Source organism: Macrobrachium nipponense, chromosome 40 (genome assembly GCF_015104395.2).
Source record: "Macrobrachium nipponense isolate FS-2020 chromosome 40, ASM1510439v2, whole genome shotgun sequence".
In the NCBI taxonomy this organism is placed as follows: Eukaryota; Metazoa; Arthropoda; class Malacostraca; order Decapoda; family Palaemonidae; genus Macrobrachium; species Macrobrachium nipponense.
Window position 1 is genome coordinate 2,076,971 of NC_061101.1, and position 17,297 is coordinate 2,094,267.

Genomic DNA, 17,297 nt, shown 5'->3' on the forward strand with positions numbered 1-17,297 from the left:
TAGAACCGTGCCTGGTCCATACGGCGTCATAGCGGGATCGCGAGCGGCGCACCTCTCGCGATCATCATAGGTACCTCGCTCCTCCCGGTGTAGCCCGAGGAGGTTGAAGGTACAGGAGAGGCAGACCTGACGCTCCCCCCTAGCTCGCGGCAGGACCAGCGTGCTTGGAGGGCTGCTGCTGGATCGTCCAACCCGCAGTGGCGATCGAGCAGCAGGCCTAGCCTTGCCGCTCGCCTGGGGCGAGAGGCTCGGCTGAGAACGTCGACGCTGATCTCTAGCGTCAGGCGAGCTGTTGCTGGTTACCGTCTCCGCCCGGCTCCCGATGGAGCGGCGTCAGGTGACCTGCTAGCTCGTTGTCGCGGTGAGACCGGCGAGCGTCCCTCTCGGCGCGTCGAGCCGCTGGTCCACCAGCCGTGGCTGGTACGACGACCGCGGGGGACCCCTTCCTCGCCTCAACCCAACCCGTGGCTGGTCAGCGACCGTCACGTCAACCCGAGCAGCCAGCTGGTCGCTGGCGAGAGCGTCCACTGGCCTAGCGAGAGTCGTCTGCATGACACTCGCCAGTCTTCTGCTCCGCGCTTCGGTCTTGGCGGCGAGCGAGCTCGAGTGTCAAGACTTTGGCTGGACGGTCTCCCGCGGGGAGACCGTCCACTCGGTACTTCTCGCTAACGAGAAGCCGAGGCGGATCCTGGTTTAGCGGCAGAACCGCTAGAACCAGGCGAGGAAGTGCCAGCCGAAGCTGGTACTCCTCTGGTCCCCGTCTTCTTCTCTTGGTAGAAGAAAAGACAGGCCCTGTTCCCGAGGGAGCAGGAGGACCAGCAGAAGAGCTCCCCGAATCGCCGGGAGCGAGACGGGCCCTTAGAAGGTCCCGAAGGAGCCTTCTTAGGGGGGGGGGGAAAACCCGGGTTACCAGCTGGTCGCTGCAAGAGCGGCCGCTGGCTGGCAAGAGTCACCTCCTGAGCGTCTCTCACCAGCCTTCTGCTCCGTGCCGCGTCTTGGCGCCGAGCGAACTCTGGCGCCGAAACTTGGCTGCACGGTCTCCCGACGGGAGAACGTACACTCGGGATCATCTCTGCGAACGAGAGACCGAGAACCGGAACCTGGCGTAGCGGCATCGCCGCTAGCACCAGGCGAGAAGTACCAGAGCTAACCGATACTTCCTGGGCTCCCCCGTCTATCTCTTCCTTACGGAAGGGGAGACGGGCCCCGCTCCCGAAGGAGCAGGAGGACCAGCAGAAGGACCCCCGTCCCACGAGGTGGGACGGGCCCTTAGAAGTTCCCGAAGGAGACGTTCTTAGGGGGAAGGCAGCCTTCTTCTTCTTCGGCTTATGGGCCTTAGAAGTCGAAGGGAAGAGGCAGCAGCAGACGATGAAGACGAAGATGACAGCTTCCTCTTCTCCTCCTTTCCGTCGTCAGCTCACGCAGGACAGTCGTCAGGTCCTCCATCCCAGGCCGGAGCCGGGGCTATTGCCGAAGCAACACGCCCGACTGCACCTGTCCCGGAAGGACCTGGGACATGGGGAAGACACACCGTGGGCAGGACCAGCATGGACGCATGGACAGGCACAGGAACCAGGAGCGACAGGAACAGCGAAACCACCAGCTCAGGAGCGGCAGGAACCAGCGGCGGCAGCGGTAGACCAGAAGGGACAGCCAAGCCAACAGCGGGAATCGACATCAGCGGCAGGCCCAGCGAATCGCCTCGGTAGAATCATCGGCAGCCAGCGGAACCTGGGTCCTGGCGGCCGGTCCAGGGGCGAGCTGCTGGAACAGCGGAAGTCTGGGGCAGGCAACACGAAGAAAACAGGCGGCGGCGGCAAACCCACCTCGGTACGGCTGCGGCCCTAGTAGCGGCAGACGGCGTCATCGACACAGCATGGGGAGTGTAGACCAGGAGGGGGGGGAGCAGCATAAGCGGCCGTGGTAGTAGTGGGGAGACCGCCCCAGACCTCGCTAGACGCTGCAGCAGCCCGTGGATGCTAGGCACGCCCTGCCTCCGCGGTGTTCCATACCTGTCCAAGGTCGTCTCCCACGGATGTAGCACCTGCGGTAACATAGATAGATTAGTAAGAGGGGTTCCCTCACGCACGGGGGGAAGACATGCCCCACCCCGAACGCAAGGAAGACCCCAAATACAAAATACAACGAAGAAGAAGCTGAGCGGGGGGCAGGAAGGAAGACGAAGAATCGGATAACAAGGGAGTCGCTTGGGAGAGCTTTCCGACGACTTCCTGGCAGGACCTTCGCTTCCCCTACCCCCGCACAGCAGTGAAAAGTAATATGAAAATGAAACAGAATACTGCCCTTGCGATTCACTTCATAGAACTTAAAGGGGAAAAGATCAATTCCCGGGTAAGAACGGAAACTTGATCCAATAATATGATGCTATCATAAAATATATATGAAAATGAAACAGAATACTGCACTTGCGATTCATGCAAATAAATAAATGAAAATGAAAAGAATATTGCAATTGCGAATCCACTTTCATTGCATTCTATTATACAAAATTAAAAGGCTCGTGCCGAGCGCAATCACACTCTCGGTAACGAACGCACAGGGCAAAAATATAATGAAAAGAGTACTTACATTTTTCAATTACACACTTTCGCCCAAAATACATGACTCGGCGCGAGCGCGCCCGCCCTCGCTCCGAGACATAATTCAAGGGTTCAATTCATGAAAAGAGAGGAAATCGCCGCATCTACGGCGATAACTCCATGTTGGTTCATAATTAAGTAATGAAAATGAAAACAGTGTACTTACAGTTTCATTTTCAAGTCAAACAAACCATTAGTAGAAAACACAATATAAACAAAGCATACGAACGATGAAGCGGGCATGAGAGCGATGACGAATACGTCCTTCACACCGCGGCCGCCGAAAGCGAAAGTGATTTGTTTTACCTCCCAGTCGCGCGGCGCGCTGACTGTCGGACAAGCAGTTAACTACCGTTCTCCCCCTTGTTCGAGAAGCTTACGACCGTTCCAGCTGCCGCTAGCTACTTCCTATTGTTAAAGGACCGATGGTTTGTATTACGTATCGGAAACAATGTCACATTAATTCACTGCCACGAGCATCAGTCAAGAGTTGTTTCCCATCCAGGCAGCACACCAAGACCTTGACGCTCCTCTCGAAGTAAGTGTTTTCTCCTAAATTACAAAATAATGGCATAATTCAAGTGATTTTTCGGGAAGTGGCTGCATTCTGAGAGAGGTGGCTGGTATGTCGCCATTTGGTCATTTACCCTATACCAGCTTGTACAATATAAACGTGAGCACCGCATAAATTACAAGCCCTTTGGGATGACTGTAAAACAATTAAATACAGTAAGTATTGAGATGAAAGACATAAATGTGAAGAAAAGGCGTTAAAAATTCTGGCCGGCAACTGGGAGGAACTAGGCCGTGGTAGTATTCTTCAGTTTTACCTATTAGCCTTAAAATGTGATTTGAAATTGACAGTTAAATCTTTAATTTTAGTTTGTTCCGGTACGATATACAAACCATCGGTCCTTTTACAATAGCAAGGTAACTAGCGGCAGCTGGATGGTCGTAAGTTTCAAACAAGGCAGTTCGGTAGTTAACTGCTTGTCCGACAGTGCGCGCACCGCGCCACTGGGACATGAGGAACCACTTTTGCTTTCGGCCTTGTGGTGTTAAGACGTGCTCACCATCGCTCTCTGCCCGCTTCATCGTCGTATGCTTTATTGGATTATTGTGATTTTCTCTACTACTGGTTTGTTTGTGTATGAAAGTGAAACTGTAAGTACTACTTTTCATTTTTCATATAATTGTGATTGTATTATGGATCAAGGATTGGATCAATCTCCGTGCCCCCCCATCAACCGGCGACTGTGCCCCGGGGTGGGAGGCCGCAAGTGTGGGAAAATTCAGGTCCTTTCCCGAAATAGATCCTCATGTCCTTTGCGCTCAGTGCCGAGGGCGGGAATGCTCTCGGGCCGAGCCTTGTGATATATGTTGTGATTGGTCGGAGGTGCAGTGGGGGTTGTACGAGGGCAGGAAGAAGCGAAGGCCTGCCAAGGAGTCGTCGGAAAGCTCTCCCGCGCCTCCTTTGGTAACCGATACTTCGTCTTCTTTCTTGCCCCCTGCTCAGCTCCCACGTATGGCACCTTCCCCTTCAGGGGGGTATCGAGGTCCTTCTCTTCACCCGATCCGCTGAGCGTAGAGGAGGGCGCTCGGTACCCCGACGTACAGTTGTATTCGTGGTCTTCCGTTCGTTCGGGGTGGGGCTCGTCCCCCCCCCGTGCGAGGGGGAACCCCTCCTGTGTACCTGACTCTTGCTTCCGCAGGTGCTTCTGCTGTGGGGGATGACCTTGGACAGGTGTGGGCGTCATTGGGACTGCAGGGCGTGCCAAGTATCCAGGGGCTGCTCCATCATTTGGCGGGGTCTGGGACGGTCACCCATGGAGTGGTGACCACAACCACCACCATTATCTCTACTCCAGGGTACGCCGCCCCTCCTCACCTGGTATATATCCCCCACGTGATGTCAGTGACTCCTACAGCCTCCATGCAGGGGCTGATTGCTGCCGTACCGAGGAGGGGCATGCCGCCGCCGCCCGGGTTTGTTGTACTGCTTCCCCCGGACTTCCACTGCCCTAAGAGCTCGCCCCTGGACTTGCCACCAGTACCCAGGATGTCGCTGGCTGCTACCCCGTCTCCTGGCCTACCTGTGCTACCTGCCGTACCTGCCGCTGATGCTGTGCTGGCTGTTCCTGTACCTGCCGATGTCATCCCAGTCCACGGTGTTGCTGCCCCAGATGTTGGTCTATCCGGACAGGTGCAGCCGGACCCTGTTGCTTCGACAACAGCAGCCCTGGCTCCATCCTGGGTGGCTGATCTCACGTCTGCCCTGAGGAAGCTGAAGAGGAAGAGGAGGAAGGTGTCGTCGTCGTCTGCAGCCGGCTCTTCCCCTTCGACTTCCAAGGCTACCCAGACGCGGAAGAAGAAGGCTGCCTCCACCCCTCCTGAGAAGGCTCCTTCGGGAACTTCTCAGGGCCAGTCCCACTCCGGTGGGACAGGGTGTCCTTCCACTGGTCCTCCTGCTCCTTCAGGAGTAGGGCCCGTCTCTCCTTCCGCAAGGAAGAAGATGGGGACCAGAGGGGTACCGGCTAACACCGGTACTTCCTCGCCTGGTGCTAGAGGTTCTGCTGCTACACCAGGTTCCGTCTCGGCCTCTCGTTCGCGAGAGGTACCGAGTGTACGGTCACCCATGGGTGGCCGTATAGCCAGGAACCAGACGCCAGAGCTCGCTTGGCGCCAGGATCACGTAGCGACCAGCCAGTCACCCGGGTTGACGTGACGGTCCCAGACCGGCCACGGGCTGAGGCTGGGAAGAGGTCCCCCCGATCGCTGGCGCCAGTGATTCGACGCGCCGTGAGGACACGCACCGGTCTCACCGCGACAGTGGTCTCTGGAGGTTTCCTGACCGCCGCTCCCACAGGGATCAGACGGGTAGGGGGACCAGCAGCAGTTCCTCTGATGCACGAGATCGGGGCCGCTGTTCTTGGTCCAGCCGCTCTCCTAAGGGGAGCAGCGCGACCAGGCCTGCAACTCGATCCCCACCGCGGGTTGGTGATCGCCTGCAGCCCACCAAGCACACTGGTTCTGCCGGTGAGCGAGGGGGGAGCGTCAGGTCTTCCTCTCCCTTACCTTCAACTTCCTCAGGTTACACCGGGCACGCACGATCCCGTACGTACCAGGCATGGTCTTAGGATCGACCAGGTCCTATGCGCAAGTGACAGGAGGAGACCGAGAGGGGTCTGTCGCCGTTCCCCCTCCTGAAGGGGGAGGGTCTCGGGAGTCGCTCTTGTTCGAGGGACTTGACGGTCCAACTCCACAAGATGCCATCACTCCGGAGATCCAGAGGAACTTTGCCGAGGTTATTGCGCTGATTCGTCAGCACAACGACCTCGGGGAAGGATCGCTGCTCCCACCTTCCGAGCCCATGTCTCTGCTCGAGTCATTTTGGGGTCCGAAGAAGGAACCCAAACCGACGGTGGGTCTGCCACGATCAGAGCTTGCCGACTCTGTTCTAGACCAGGTGGAGTCTCTCGTCTCCGGACAGGAGGGTTCGCTGAAGTCTGGCAGGTCATCCAAGCTACTTCCTCTTCCTCTACTGTGACAGCGGCATTTCTACATGCCATCGGAGGATCCAATGCTGCCCAAACAGGTGAACCCGGAGTTAGCCAGGCTAACGCCGGGTGTGTCTCTACAGCAGCTCCTGTCAGAGAACCTCTGGTTCTCACAGCAAAAGGCACTAGGCCTGGAATCTACCGTTATGGCAGCTTTCCAGGCCAACTCCTGGTTAGACCTGTGGTCCCTCACAGTGTCGAAAGTCGCAGCCACCTCTGTGAGTATTTCTCCTGAAGATGACTCGGCTTTCAGGAGAATCTGCCAGTCTGGAGGAAGGACCATTTCCTTCCTCGCCCATCAGACGGTAAAACTGTGGGCCAACCTGGTACTTCGCCATAGAGACGCAGTCCTTACCCGAGTATCCAGGGCGGCCGGGCGTGAGGCGGCACTTGGACTACAAAACGTACCGGTACGGAGTTCCTCCTCTCTCTTCCCTGGAGAGATGGTGGACGCTGCGGTGGAAAGGCGGCGCATTGATGACAGTGACCGCTTAGTACACCAGGCAGTCTCGAAGGCTTCTGGGCAGCCTCAAGCTATTGCGGCCAAACCCAAGAGTTTGGCTAGCGCTTCCTCGGCTGCCAAGATGGTTGTCCTGTCGAAGCCCCGAGGAAAGACTCTGGCTTCAACTTCTGCTAAGGGAGGTCGTCATCAGCCCTCCTTCTCACGAGGAGGGACTGGGAAGAAGTCGAAGAGAGGCAGGAAGCAACGCTAGGGACGGCGTTCATCCTCACCTGCTGCTGGAAGTGGGGGGGTGCCTGGCGAGCCATTGGGCAACTTGGCAGCGCTACGGCGCCGAGACCTGGATAGTAGATGTCCTTCGGGAAGGATATCTATTACCCTTCGAATCTCAGCCACCCCTCACCTCCAACCCAGTCCAACAGCAAACTTACATTCCAGGTTTTCGAAGGACGTAGCACTACGACAGGAGATCCAGTCCATGCTGAGCAAACGAGCTGTAGAGATCGTCACGGATCAGTCACCGGGCTTCTACAGTCGTCTTTTCCTGGTGGAAAAGTCTACGGGGGGCTGGCGCCCGGTGACAGATCTCTCTCCCCTGAACCGATTCGTTCGCCAGACTCGGTTCAAGATGGAGAAGACACGTTCCGTGCTCGACTCCATCAGGGAGAACGATTTCATGCTTTCAGTGGATCTGAAGGATGCGTATTTCCAGATACCCATCCATCAATCCTCCAGGAAGTACCTCCGCTTCATCCTCGACGGGACGGTGTACCAATTCAGGGCACTTTGCTTCAGTCTCTCAACCGCCCCACAGGTGTTCACGCGAGTGTTTCACATCTGGCGGTGTCTGCTTGGGCCCACCATCGCACGGGATACGTCTGATGAGGTATCTCGACAATTAGTTAGTCCTGGCGAGCTCCCACTCGCAGTTGCTGCAGGACAGGGATCGACTACTCGAGTTTGTCGCGATCTGGGGATCGTGGTGAACTTCGAGAAGTCCGATCTCAAACCCAAGCAGAGGATGAAGTACCTGGGTATGCTGGTCGACACGGTAGCAGGGCGAGTCTTCCCCGCAGACTCGCGGATCAGCAGATTCAGGGAGGCAGCCAACCAGTTCCTGTCTCGGCAGGAACAGGCAGCTCAGCAATGGCAAGTCGTGATCGGACACCTGTCGTCACTCGAGAAGTTAGTCCCTCACAGGCGTCTTCACCTGCAGTCTCTTCAGTGGAGACTAAAGGAGAGTTGGTCACGGGCAATAGATCCTCCATACTTCCCAGTGTCTCTCACGCTGGAGGTGAGGCAGGACCTAGCCCTCTTAAGAAGAGTGCCCCTACGCACTCCCCCCCCCGGAGATGCAGCTGTTCTCAGACGCATCGACCGAGGGATGGGGCGCACACCTGGAGGAGTTGCTGACTTCAGGTGTGTGGGACGATTGCGACAAGCACCTTCACATCAATGTACTGGAGCTCAAGGCAGCGTTTCTCGCGCTCCGAGTAGTTCCAGCGACGCTTGATGGGACACTCAGTGGTGTTGATGTGCGACAACACCACGGTAGTGGCTTACGTCAACAAACAGGGGGGCCTAGTGTCTCTCCCGTTGTACCAGCTGACTCGGCAGGTGCACGAGTGGGCCGAGGCTCACTCAATAGAGCTGTCAGCACGCTACATTCCAGGGAAGAGGAATGTAGTAGCGGACAAGCTCAGCCGTCGGGATCAGGTGATAGGAACCGAGTGGTCCCTACACCAGGACGTGGCGGAAAGGCTCTTCGATCTGTGGGGGCGACCAGTAGTGGATCTGTTCGCCACCCGGCACAACAGGAAACTTCAGGTTTTCTTTTCAGCCGTGCCAGACCCATGGGCAGCTGCAGAGAACACTCTTCAACATCGGTGGGACAACCTCTTCGCGTATGCCTTTCCCCCGTTCAGCCTGATTCGCAAGGTGATCAGTCGAGTACTGGTCACCCCGAACCTCAGGATGATCCTGGTGGCTCCCTGGGGCCATTTGGTATCCGGACCTGCTGGCTCTTCTCGCAGGAGAACCGAGAGAGATTCCCCCTTGGCACAACCTTCTCGCCCAGCCACACGTAGAGCGGTACCACCGAACAGTCCAGTCCCTATGACTTCACGGCTGGCTGTTATCCACCGTCTCTTGCGAACGAGAGGCTTTTCTCGCAGCGCAGCAACAGAGATGGCTGGAAACGTCCGTCAGTTCTCAGCAGCTGTGTACCAGGGGAAGTGGGGCCGTCTTCTGTGGTTGGTGTTGTAGACGGGGTATATCTCCTCTCAGAGCCACTCTTCAGCAGGTAGCGGATTTCCTCGTTTTTCTTCGCCGAGAGAAGCTCCTCTCAGTCCCCACAGTCAAAGGATATAGAGCTGCCCTGGCATTAGTCCTGAAACTGAGGGGATTGGATATCTCGAACTCGTTCGAGATCTCCTTGCTTATGAGGAGCTTCGAAAGGTCTTGCCCACCCAGGGAACTCAGGCCCCCTGAGTGGGACGTGACTCTCATTCTTAGGAGTTTGACTCGAAGACCCTTTGAGCCACTCCGAGAGTCGTCAGACAAGGATCTGACCCCCAAGACCCTCTTCTTGCTGGCCCTGGCACCGGCGAAGAGAGTAGGGGAACTTCATGGTCTTTCCTTCAATGTACGACACTCCAGGGGATGGGGATCTGTGACGCTCGATTTCGTCCCGAACTTCGTTGCAAAGACTCAGAAACCGTCGATCCCTGACGACAGGTTCGAGTCTTTCACAATTCCCTCCCTAATGGACTTCACCGATAATGATGCGGATGAGATGCTGCTTTGTCCTGTGAGGGCCCTACGGCGCTACCTGAAGAAAACTCTGCACCTCAGGCCTGAGTGTCAACGCCTCTTCGTTAGCCGGGGTAACCAAGAAAGAAGTTTCCAAGAACGCTCTTTCTTTCTGGCTGCGTGAGGTGATCAGGAGAGCGTATGAGGCTGATGGTAGTGACGACACCCGTACGCTCCGTGCGAGAGCCCACGAAGTCAGGAGCATTGGTTCTTCCCTTGCGTTCCGCAAGAACTTCTCCGTGGCGCAGGTCCTGAAGGCAGGTGTCTGGGCCAACCAGACTACCTTCACGTCCTTCTACCTTCGGGATATGCCCACAGGTCCTTGATACTTTTTTCCTTGGGACCCGTGTGGCTGCTCAACAAGTGTGTAGCTAAACCCAGACCCTCGCAGGCTGAACAGCATCGAGTCCTGGTGTGACTGTGAGAATGGATGTGCGAATGAGTGAGTGACTGGCTTCTCTTCCCATCTTTTTCTTCTCCTCTACCTGTGGGCAGAGGGTTATGGTCGTCACTACGCTGGATGAGGACGAGATGCAGGTGAGCTATATGACAGAGCCCCATCCTATCCCTTTCACTAGGGATAGGAGCAGAATATCCACCACTTCCTCCTACAAGGGGGGGAAGTGGATGCCAACAAGAGACAAACCCAAGACTTTATATTTGCTTTTGCAACAGGAACCAGTTCTTGCATTGCTGGTACGAAGAGATACGCTTGCCTCTCTCTTAGTACTTGGTCCAGAGGTCTGACTATTGATCCTGCAGTGCACACCCCGATCAATCGGACAGAGGCTTGGATCCCTCCCTCGCTCTTACGACCAGGGAGGCATTCCAAGGTTGGGCGAACACCAGTCTGTTCACAAAAGACTCAGATTCCTCCCACCAAGAAGTGAGTCTTCCTATTGTAAAAGGACCGAAGGTTTGTATTCCGTGTCGGAACAAATGACAATTTGTCCAAAATTGCATTTTTCCTAACTATACAAACCTGAGGTCCTTTTACACATAGTCCCACCTCATGCCACCCCTCACTCTGCAGTTTTTGCTTGGGCCAAAAGCAAAAGTGATTGTTTACCTCCCAGTCGCGCGGCGCGCGCCTGTCGGACAAGCAGTTAACTACCGAACCCCTTGTTCAAAAGCTTACGACCTATCCAGCTGCCGCTAGTAACCTTCCTATTGTAAAAGGACCTCAGGTTTGTATAGTTAGGAAAAATGCAATTTTGGACAAATTGTCATTTTTCATAGGTTTACAAATCTTTGCCTTAGTATTGTTCCTGCACATGTACTAGATTGGTGGTGTGTACTGCTTGTCAAGAGTGGTACTCTGTTTAATATGAGCAGCTGCCTATTGTCACCCAACCAACGCTATCCATTGTTGCTCCAACCCATGTTCAGAATGAAAAACAAGGGGGTTACCAGCTCTACTGCAAGGTCCACTGACATTGGGTTCGAGCTGCTCTGAAGAATTTGGTGGTTCTTCTGCAGTCAAAGTGGTACCAGCTTCAACTAGCAGAGACAGCACCACAAGTTGTGGAAGAATTTTCGTGTCTGCCATGTCCATCTGCCTTGCCCCTCTTTCCCAGCATTGCTGCCTCATCCAAAGCCCAAACTGCAAGACAAGACAAAAGGATAGATAGTTACGTAACTAACAACTGAAATCCCTTCCCTACGCTAAATGAGCTACATGAGGAAGGTCTAGCTTTCATTCAGCATTAAAGGCTCACCTTCCCTTTCAAAATTTTTGGAGTCCGTGTGAGCAGAGGAGTTTCTCCTGTAGGAGAGACTGTAATGTTTTTCATCCTTCTATTCAGCTAAGGACTGAGAAAAAAAATGAGAGGAAAGGTGTAAACGTAATGCCTATAAATGCTGGACCTTCCTCAGTTATTCTAGGGATTTCAGTTATTGTAAATCATCCTTTGTCTTGTGTGAAAGTGAAGTTGTTTACATAAACTGCAGTTTGGCCTTCTGAAATGGCAGCAGCTGGAGAAGAGAAGGAAGATAAAAGGTCCTGGGGAGAGAAAATTTTGGAAAAACTAAAATTTTACTCTGCTAAATGTAATAATTATCTCCTTTTTCTTCTAAGACAGATATGTGGCTTCCACTAGACATAGCATCTTTGCTTTTGCTTGAACTACTACTGTGTGAAGTGTCCTTCACCTTCCAGGAATTATCATGGGACCTTGATTAGGCGTACAATTTTACTTCAGCTTCTTGGCTTGGTTCTCTGCTAGAAAAAGTGTCCTTCTACCATTCCAGGAGTTGAGTTAGCATAGGACCTTAACCAGATGTAACTTCTTTCTTCAGCTTCCAAGAGCTAGATGAAGCGCTTTTCTTCAGCTAACAGGAGTTGGCATGAGGCCTCTTATAGTTAAACTGTGCTTGTTTCATCAGCTTCTAGGAGTAGGCTTGTATCTCCACTGGATGAAGTGTCTTCTCCTTAAGTTTCCAGGACTTGACATAGGGGTTTGATATATAGAATATCTTTCTTTCAGCTTCTAAACTTTACACAGGGGTCTGCTATATGGAGCATCTTTCTTTCAGCTTCTAGGAGTTGGCTTGGATCTCTGCTAGATGAAGCATCCTTACCAGTTTACAAATGTTGACATAAGGTGTCTCTTAGATGAGGCATCTTTCGTCAGTTTCCAAGAGTTAGCATGGGTCATCTCCTAGATGAAGTGTCTTCCTTTGGCTTCCACAAGTTGGCTTGGATCTTTGCAAGATGAAGTGTCTTTCATCAGCTTCCACGAGTCAGCTTAGATATCTGCTAGATGAAGGTTTTTCTTCGGTTTTAGTTACTAGATGGAGCGTCGTTCTTCGGTATACCGGAGTTAGCTTAGATATCTTCTAGATGAAGTTTCTTCCATAGGCTTCCAAGATTTGGCATGGGGCCTCTGCTAGATGAAGTCTCTTCCATAGGCTTCCAGGATTTGGCATGGAGCCTCTGCTAGATGAAGTCTCTTCCATAGGCTTCCAGGACTTGGCATGGGGCCTCTGCTAGATGAAGTCTCTTCCATAGGCTTCCAGGACTTGGCATGGGGCCTCTGCTAGATGAAGTCTCTTCCATAGGCTTCCAGGACTTGGCATGGGCCTCTGCTAGAGAATGTCTCTTCCATAGGCTTCAGACTTGGATGGGGCCTCTGCTAGATGAAGTCTCTTCCATAGGCTTCCAGGACTTGGCATGGGGTGGGGCCTCTGCTAGATGAAGTCTCTTCCATAGGCTTCCAGGTTTTTGGCATTGGGCCTCTGCTAGATGAAGCCTCTTCCATAGGCTTCCAGGACTTGGCATAGGACTCTGGTAGATGAAGTCTCTTCCATAGGCTTCCAGGACTTGGCATGGGGCCTCTGCTAGATGAAGTCTCTTCCATAGGCTTCCAGATTTGGCATGGGGCCTCTGCTAGATGAAGTCTCTTCCATAGGCTTCCAGGACTTGGCATGGGACCTCTGCTAGATGAAGTCTCTTCCATAGGCGCTTCAGGACTTGGCATGGGCCTCTGCTAGATGAAGTCTCTTCCATAGGCTTCCAGGACTTGACATTGGGCTCTGCTATATGAGTCTCTTCCATAGGCTTCCAGGACTTGGCATGTGGCCTCTGCTAGATGAAGTCTCTTCCATAGGCTTCCAGGACTTGGCATGTGGCCTCTGCTAGATGAAGTCTCTTCCATAGGCTTCCAGGACTTGGCATGGGGCCTCTGCTAGATGAAGTCTCTTCCATAGGCTTCCAGGATTTCTTGGCCAGGCCTCTGCTAGATGGAAGTCTCTTCCATAGGCCTTCCAGGACTTAGCATGGGGCCTCTGCTAGATGAAGTCTCTTCCATAGGCTTCCAGGACTTGGCATGGGGCCTCTGCTAGATGAAGTCTCTTCCATAGGCTTCCAGAACTTGACATTGGGCCTCTGCTAGATGAAGTCTCTTCCATAGGCTTCCAGGACTTAGCATGGGGCCTCTGCTATACTGAAGTCTCTTCCATAGGCTTCCAGGACTTGGCATGGGACCTGTGCTAGATGAAGTCTCTTCCATAGGCTTCCATGGACTTTGGCATGGGGCCTCTGCTAGATGAAGTCTCTTCCATAGGCTTCCAGGACTTGACATGGGGCCTCTGCTAGAAAAAGTCTCTTCATAGGCTTCCAGGACTTGGCATGGGGTCTGCTAGATGAAGTCTCTTCCATAGGCTTCCAGGACTTGGCATTGGCCTCTGCTAGATGAAGTCTCTTCCATAGGCTTCCAGAACTTGGCATGGGGCCCTGCTAGATGACTGAGTCTCTCATAGCTTCCAGGACTTGGCATGGTGGCCATCTGCTAGATGATGTCTCTTCCATAGGCTTCCAGACTTGGCATGTGGCCTCTGCTAGATGATGTCTCTTCCATAGGCTTCCAGGATTTGGCATGGGGCCTCTGCTAGATGAAGTCTCCTTCCATAGGCTTCCAGGACTTGACATTGGCCTCTGCTATATGAAAGTCTCTTCCATAGGCTTCCAGGACTTGGCATGGGGCCTCTGCTAGATGAAGTCTCTTCCATAGGCTTCCAGGACTTGGCATGGGGCCTCTGCTAGATGAAGTCTCTTCCATAGGCTTCCAGGACTTGGCATGGGGCCTCTGCTAGATGAAGTCTCTTCCATAGGCTTCCAGAACTTGACATTGGGCCTCTGCTAGATGATGTCTCTTCCATAGGCTTCCAGGACTTAGCATGGGGCCTCTGCTATATGAGTCTCTTCCATAGGCTTCCAGGATTTGGCATGGGGCCTGTGCTAGATGAAGTCTCTTCCATAGGCTTCCAGGACTTGGCATGGGGCCTCTGCTAGATGAAGTCTCTTCCATAGGCTTCCAGGACTTGACATGAGGCCTCTGCTAGAAGAAGTCTCTTCCATAGGCTTCCAGGACTTGGCATGGGGCCTCTGCTAGATGAAGTCTCTTCCATAGGCTTCCAGGACTTGGCATGGGGCCTCTGCTAGATGAAGTCTCTTCCATAGGCTTCCAGAACTTGGCATGGGGCCTCTGCTAGATGAAGTCTCTTCCATAGGCTTCCAGGACTTGGCATGTGGCCTCTGCTAGATGATGTCTCTTCCATAGGCTTCCAGGACTTGGCATGGGGCCTCTGCTAGATGAAGTCTCTTCCATAGGCTTCCAGGATTTGGCATGGGGCCTCTGCTAGATGAAGTCTCTTCCATAGGCTTCCAGGACTTGGCATGGGCCTCTGCTAGATGAAGCCTCTTCCATAGGCTTCCAGGACTTGGCATTGGGCCTCTGCTAGATGAAGTCTCTTCCATAGCTTCCAGAATTGGCATGGGGCCTCTGCTAGATGAAGTCTCTTCCATAGGCTTCCAGAACTTGACATTGGGCCTCTGCTAGATGAAGTCTCTTCCATAGGCTTCCAGGACTTGGCATGGGGCCTCTGCTAGATGAAGTCTCTTCCATAGGCTTCCAGGACTTGGCATGTGGCCTCTGCTAGATGAAGTCTCTTCCATAGGCTTCCAGGACTTGGCATTGGGCCTCTGCTAGATGAAGTCTCTTCCATAGGCTTCCAGAACTTGGCATGGGGCCTCTGCTAGATGAAGTCTCTTCCATAGGCTTCCAGGACTTGGCATGGGGCCTCTGCTAGATGAAGTCTCTTCCATAGGCTTCCAGAACTTGGCATTGGGCCTCTGCTAGATGAAGTCTCTTCCATAGGCTTCCAGGACTTGGCATGAGGCCTCTGCTAGATGAAGTCTCTTCCATAGGCTTCCAGGACTTGGCATGGGGCCTCTGCTGGATGAAGTCTCTTCCATAGGCTTCCAGGACTTGGCATGTGGCCTCTGCTTGATGATGCTCTAGAACTTGGCATGGGGCCTCTGCTAGATGAAGTCTCTTCCATAGGCTTCCAGAACTTGGCATGGGGCCTCTGCTAGATGAAGTCTCTTCCATAGGCTTCCAGGACTTGGCATGGGGCCTCTGCTAGATGAAGTCTCTTCCATAGGCTTCCAGGACTTGGCATGGGGCCTCTGCTAGATGAAGTCTCTTCCATAGGCTTCCAGGTTTTGGCATGGGGCCTCTGCTAGATGAAGTCTTTTCATAGGCTTCCAGGACTTGGCATGGGGCCTCTGCTAGATGAAGTCTCTTCCATAGGCTTCCAGGACTTGGCATGGGGCCTCTGCTAGATGATGTCTCTTCTATAGGCTTCCAGGACTTGGCATGGGGCCTCTGCTAGATGATGTCTCTTCTATAGGCTTCCAGGATTTGGCATAGGGCCTTTGCTATATGAAGCGTCTTCTCCTTAGGCTTTCAGGACTTAGCATGGGACTTCTGCTAGTTAAAATTATTTCTTAGTCTTCGAGTAATTGGCATGGGGGTCTGCTGTATGAACTGTCTTTCTTTAGCTTCAAGGAGTTGACTGTAGGTCTCTGCTAGATGAAGCATCTTTCGTAGGCTCCCAGGATTTGGCATGGGACTTCTGTTAGATTGTGTCTTTCTTACAATAATGCTTCCATTGTGGTGAAGTCCATTCAGCACAGGATAAATCATGAGGATCTGCTGTAAAGTGATACAAAATGATTAGGCTAACAATGATATCAACGATTTTCAAAACCGTGGTCATTTTTACTCATTCCATGAGAAAGTATATAAGCACCAATGCACCAAATAAAAACTAAAAACAAATGCAATGGTATAATTTTGAGTTTACATACACTGAAAATGTATAATTCACATAATTACAAATAATAATGGTATAAAGAGAGAGCAAGCGAGAGACATCTGACCTATATTGTAGCTGAAAGAACAAGTAGCTTTGGTTGGGCCAGAGTGGACATCTCTCTCCCTGTCTCCACCTGTATCCACCTTTGTTCAGTAACTGCATGGCCTGTCCAGCACATGAGCAGGAAGAATACTTTACATATGAAAGGCATTTTGTATCGGATACAACATGAAATTTAACTTTGCAATGGGTTTGTATGAAAATTTTTGTTTCACAAGAACAGTAGTTTATATGGTAAACCATAATGCAACCATTTATGCCATTGTATGACAGTTTGGATTACTCTTGCTCTTCATTACAGGTTGTTTGGAGAGCAATGCAAGAGGAATTTATTCGTCAGTACAAATTGATTGAGGATCTCATTCATCGTTGTTACCCAGGAGCCATGATCAATTTAGAATTTTCCATTGATGACATATTGAATTACTTCTCTGATATTGCACAATCTCATTAGAATAGCAGGAAGTAAAAACAAACTTGTATATTGTAGGTAAATTAGTTGCATTTTTTGGGAAGGTGCATAATATCTGCCTCTTTTATTAGGTGAGTCTTATATGAATATGACAAGCAAAATACAGAAATATTGTTTTCTGGGCTCAGCCGTGTCGCTCCCGTGAAATGTGCCCTCTTTAGCACTATTTCTAGTAAAACGGGGACTGTGTAAGAAATAAAACAAGCTGGAGCTGTATGACCCGGAGTGGGGGGTACACGGAGTAACCCGGGACGGCCACATGAACTCGTAAGTTCCGTGGCAAAAAGAAAATAAAAATAATGATAACAATAATGAAAACTAAAATAACAAATATAATATCTCCGCCTACGGAAGAGTAACTCCCGTAAACATAACCTTCAACGACTACCGGACAAGCCGGAATCTAAACCCGCCTTATGCGGAGAGGGAATGTTTAGGCGGATGGATGTAAGCTCCGGGAGCTGAAAGAAGCAGAGCGCAACAAATCCCCGGAAGCCGAGGCTGAAAACGCAGTGCGACCATCAACTCCGGAGGCGGTCGGCTAAGAAGCGACACCCACCAACCTAAGGTCCCGGAGGACCCTCTATACCTCCTCCTCCGCTGATGGGAATGGCTGTCAGCGACCAACCAGGGCGAGAGGAGCAACCCAACTACTGGGGGCCCCACGTGAGAGGGAG

General features: G+C 52.5%; 2 protein-coding genes across 3 annotated transcripts in view; one reads left to right on the top strand and one right to left on the bottom strand.

Moving 5' to 3' along the window:
• LOC135211798 (interaptin-like) overlaps positions 1-16,602 on the top strand; it is a 24,742-nt gene extending 8,140 nt beyond the window's left edge. Inside the window, exon 2 of the mRNA XM_064245009.1 lies at positions 16,450-16,602. Within this exon, the coding sequence (XP_064101079.1) occupies positions 16,450-16,602 (153 nt within the window). The remainder of the gene's footprint in view (positions 1-16,449) is intronic.
• LOC135211849 (methyltransferase-like protein 25B) overlaps positions 1-17,297 on the bottom strand; it is a 163,869-nt gene that overhangs the window by 84,049 nt on the left and 62,523 nt on the right. The window lies entirely within an intron of this gene.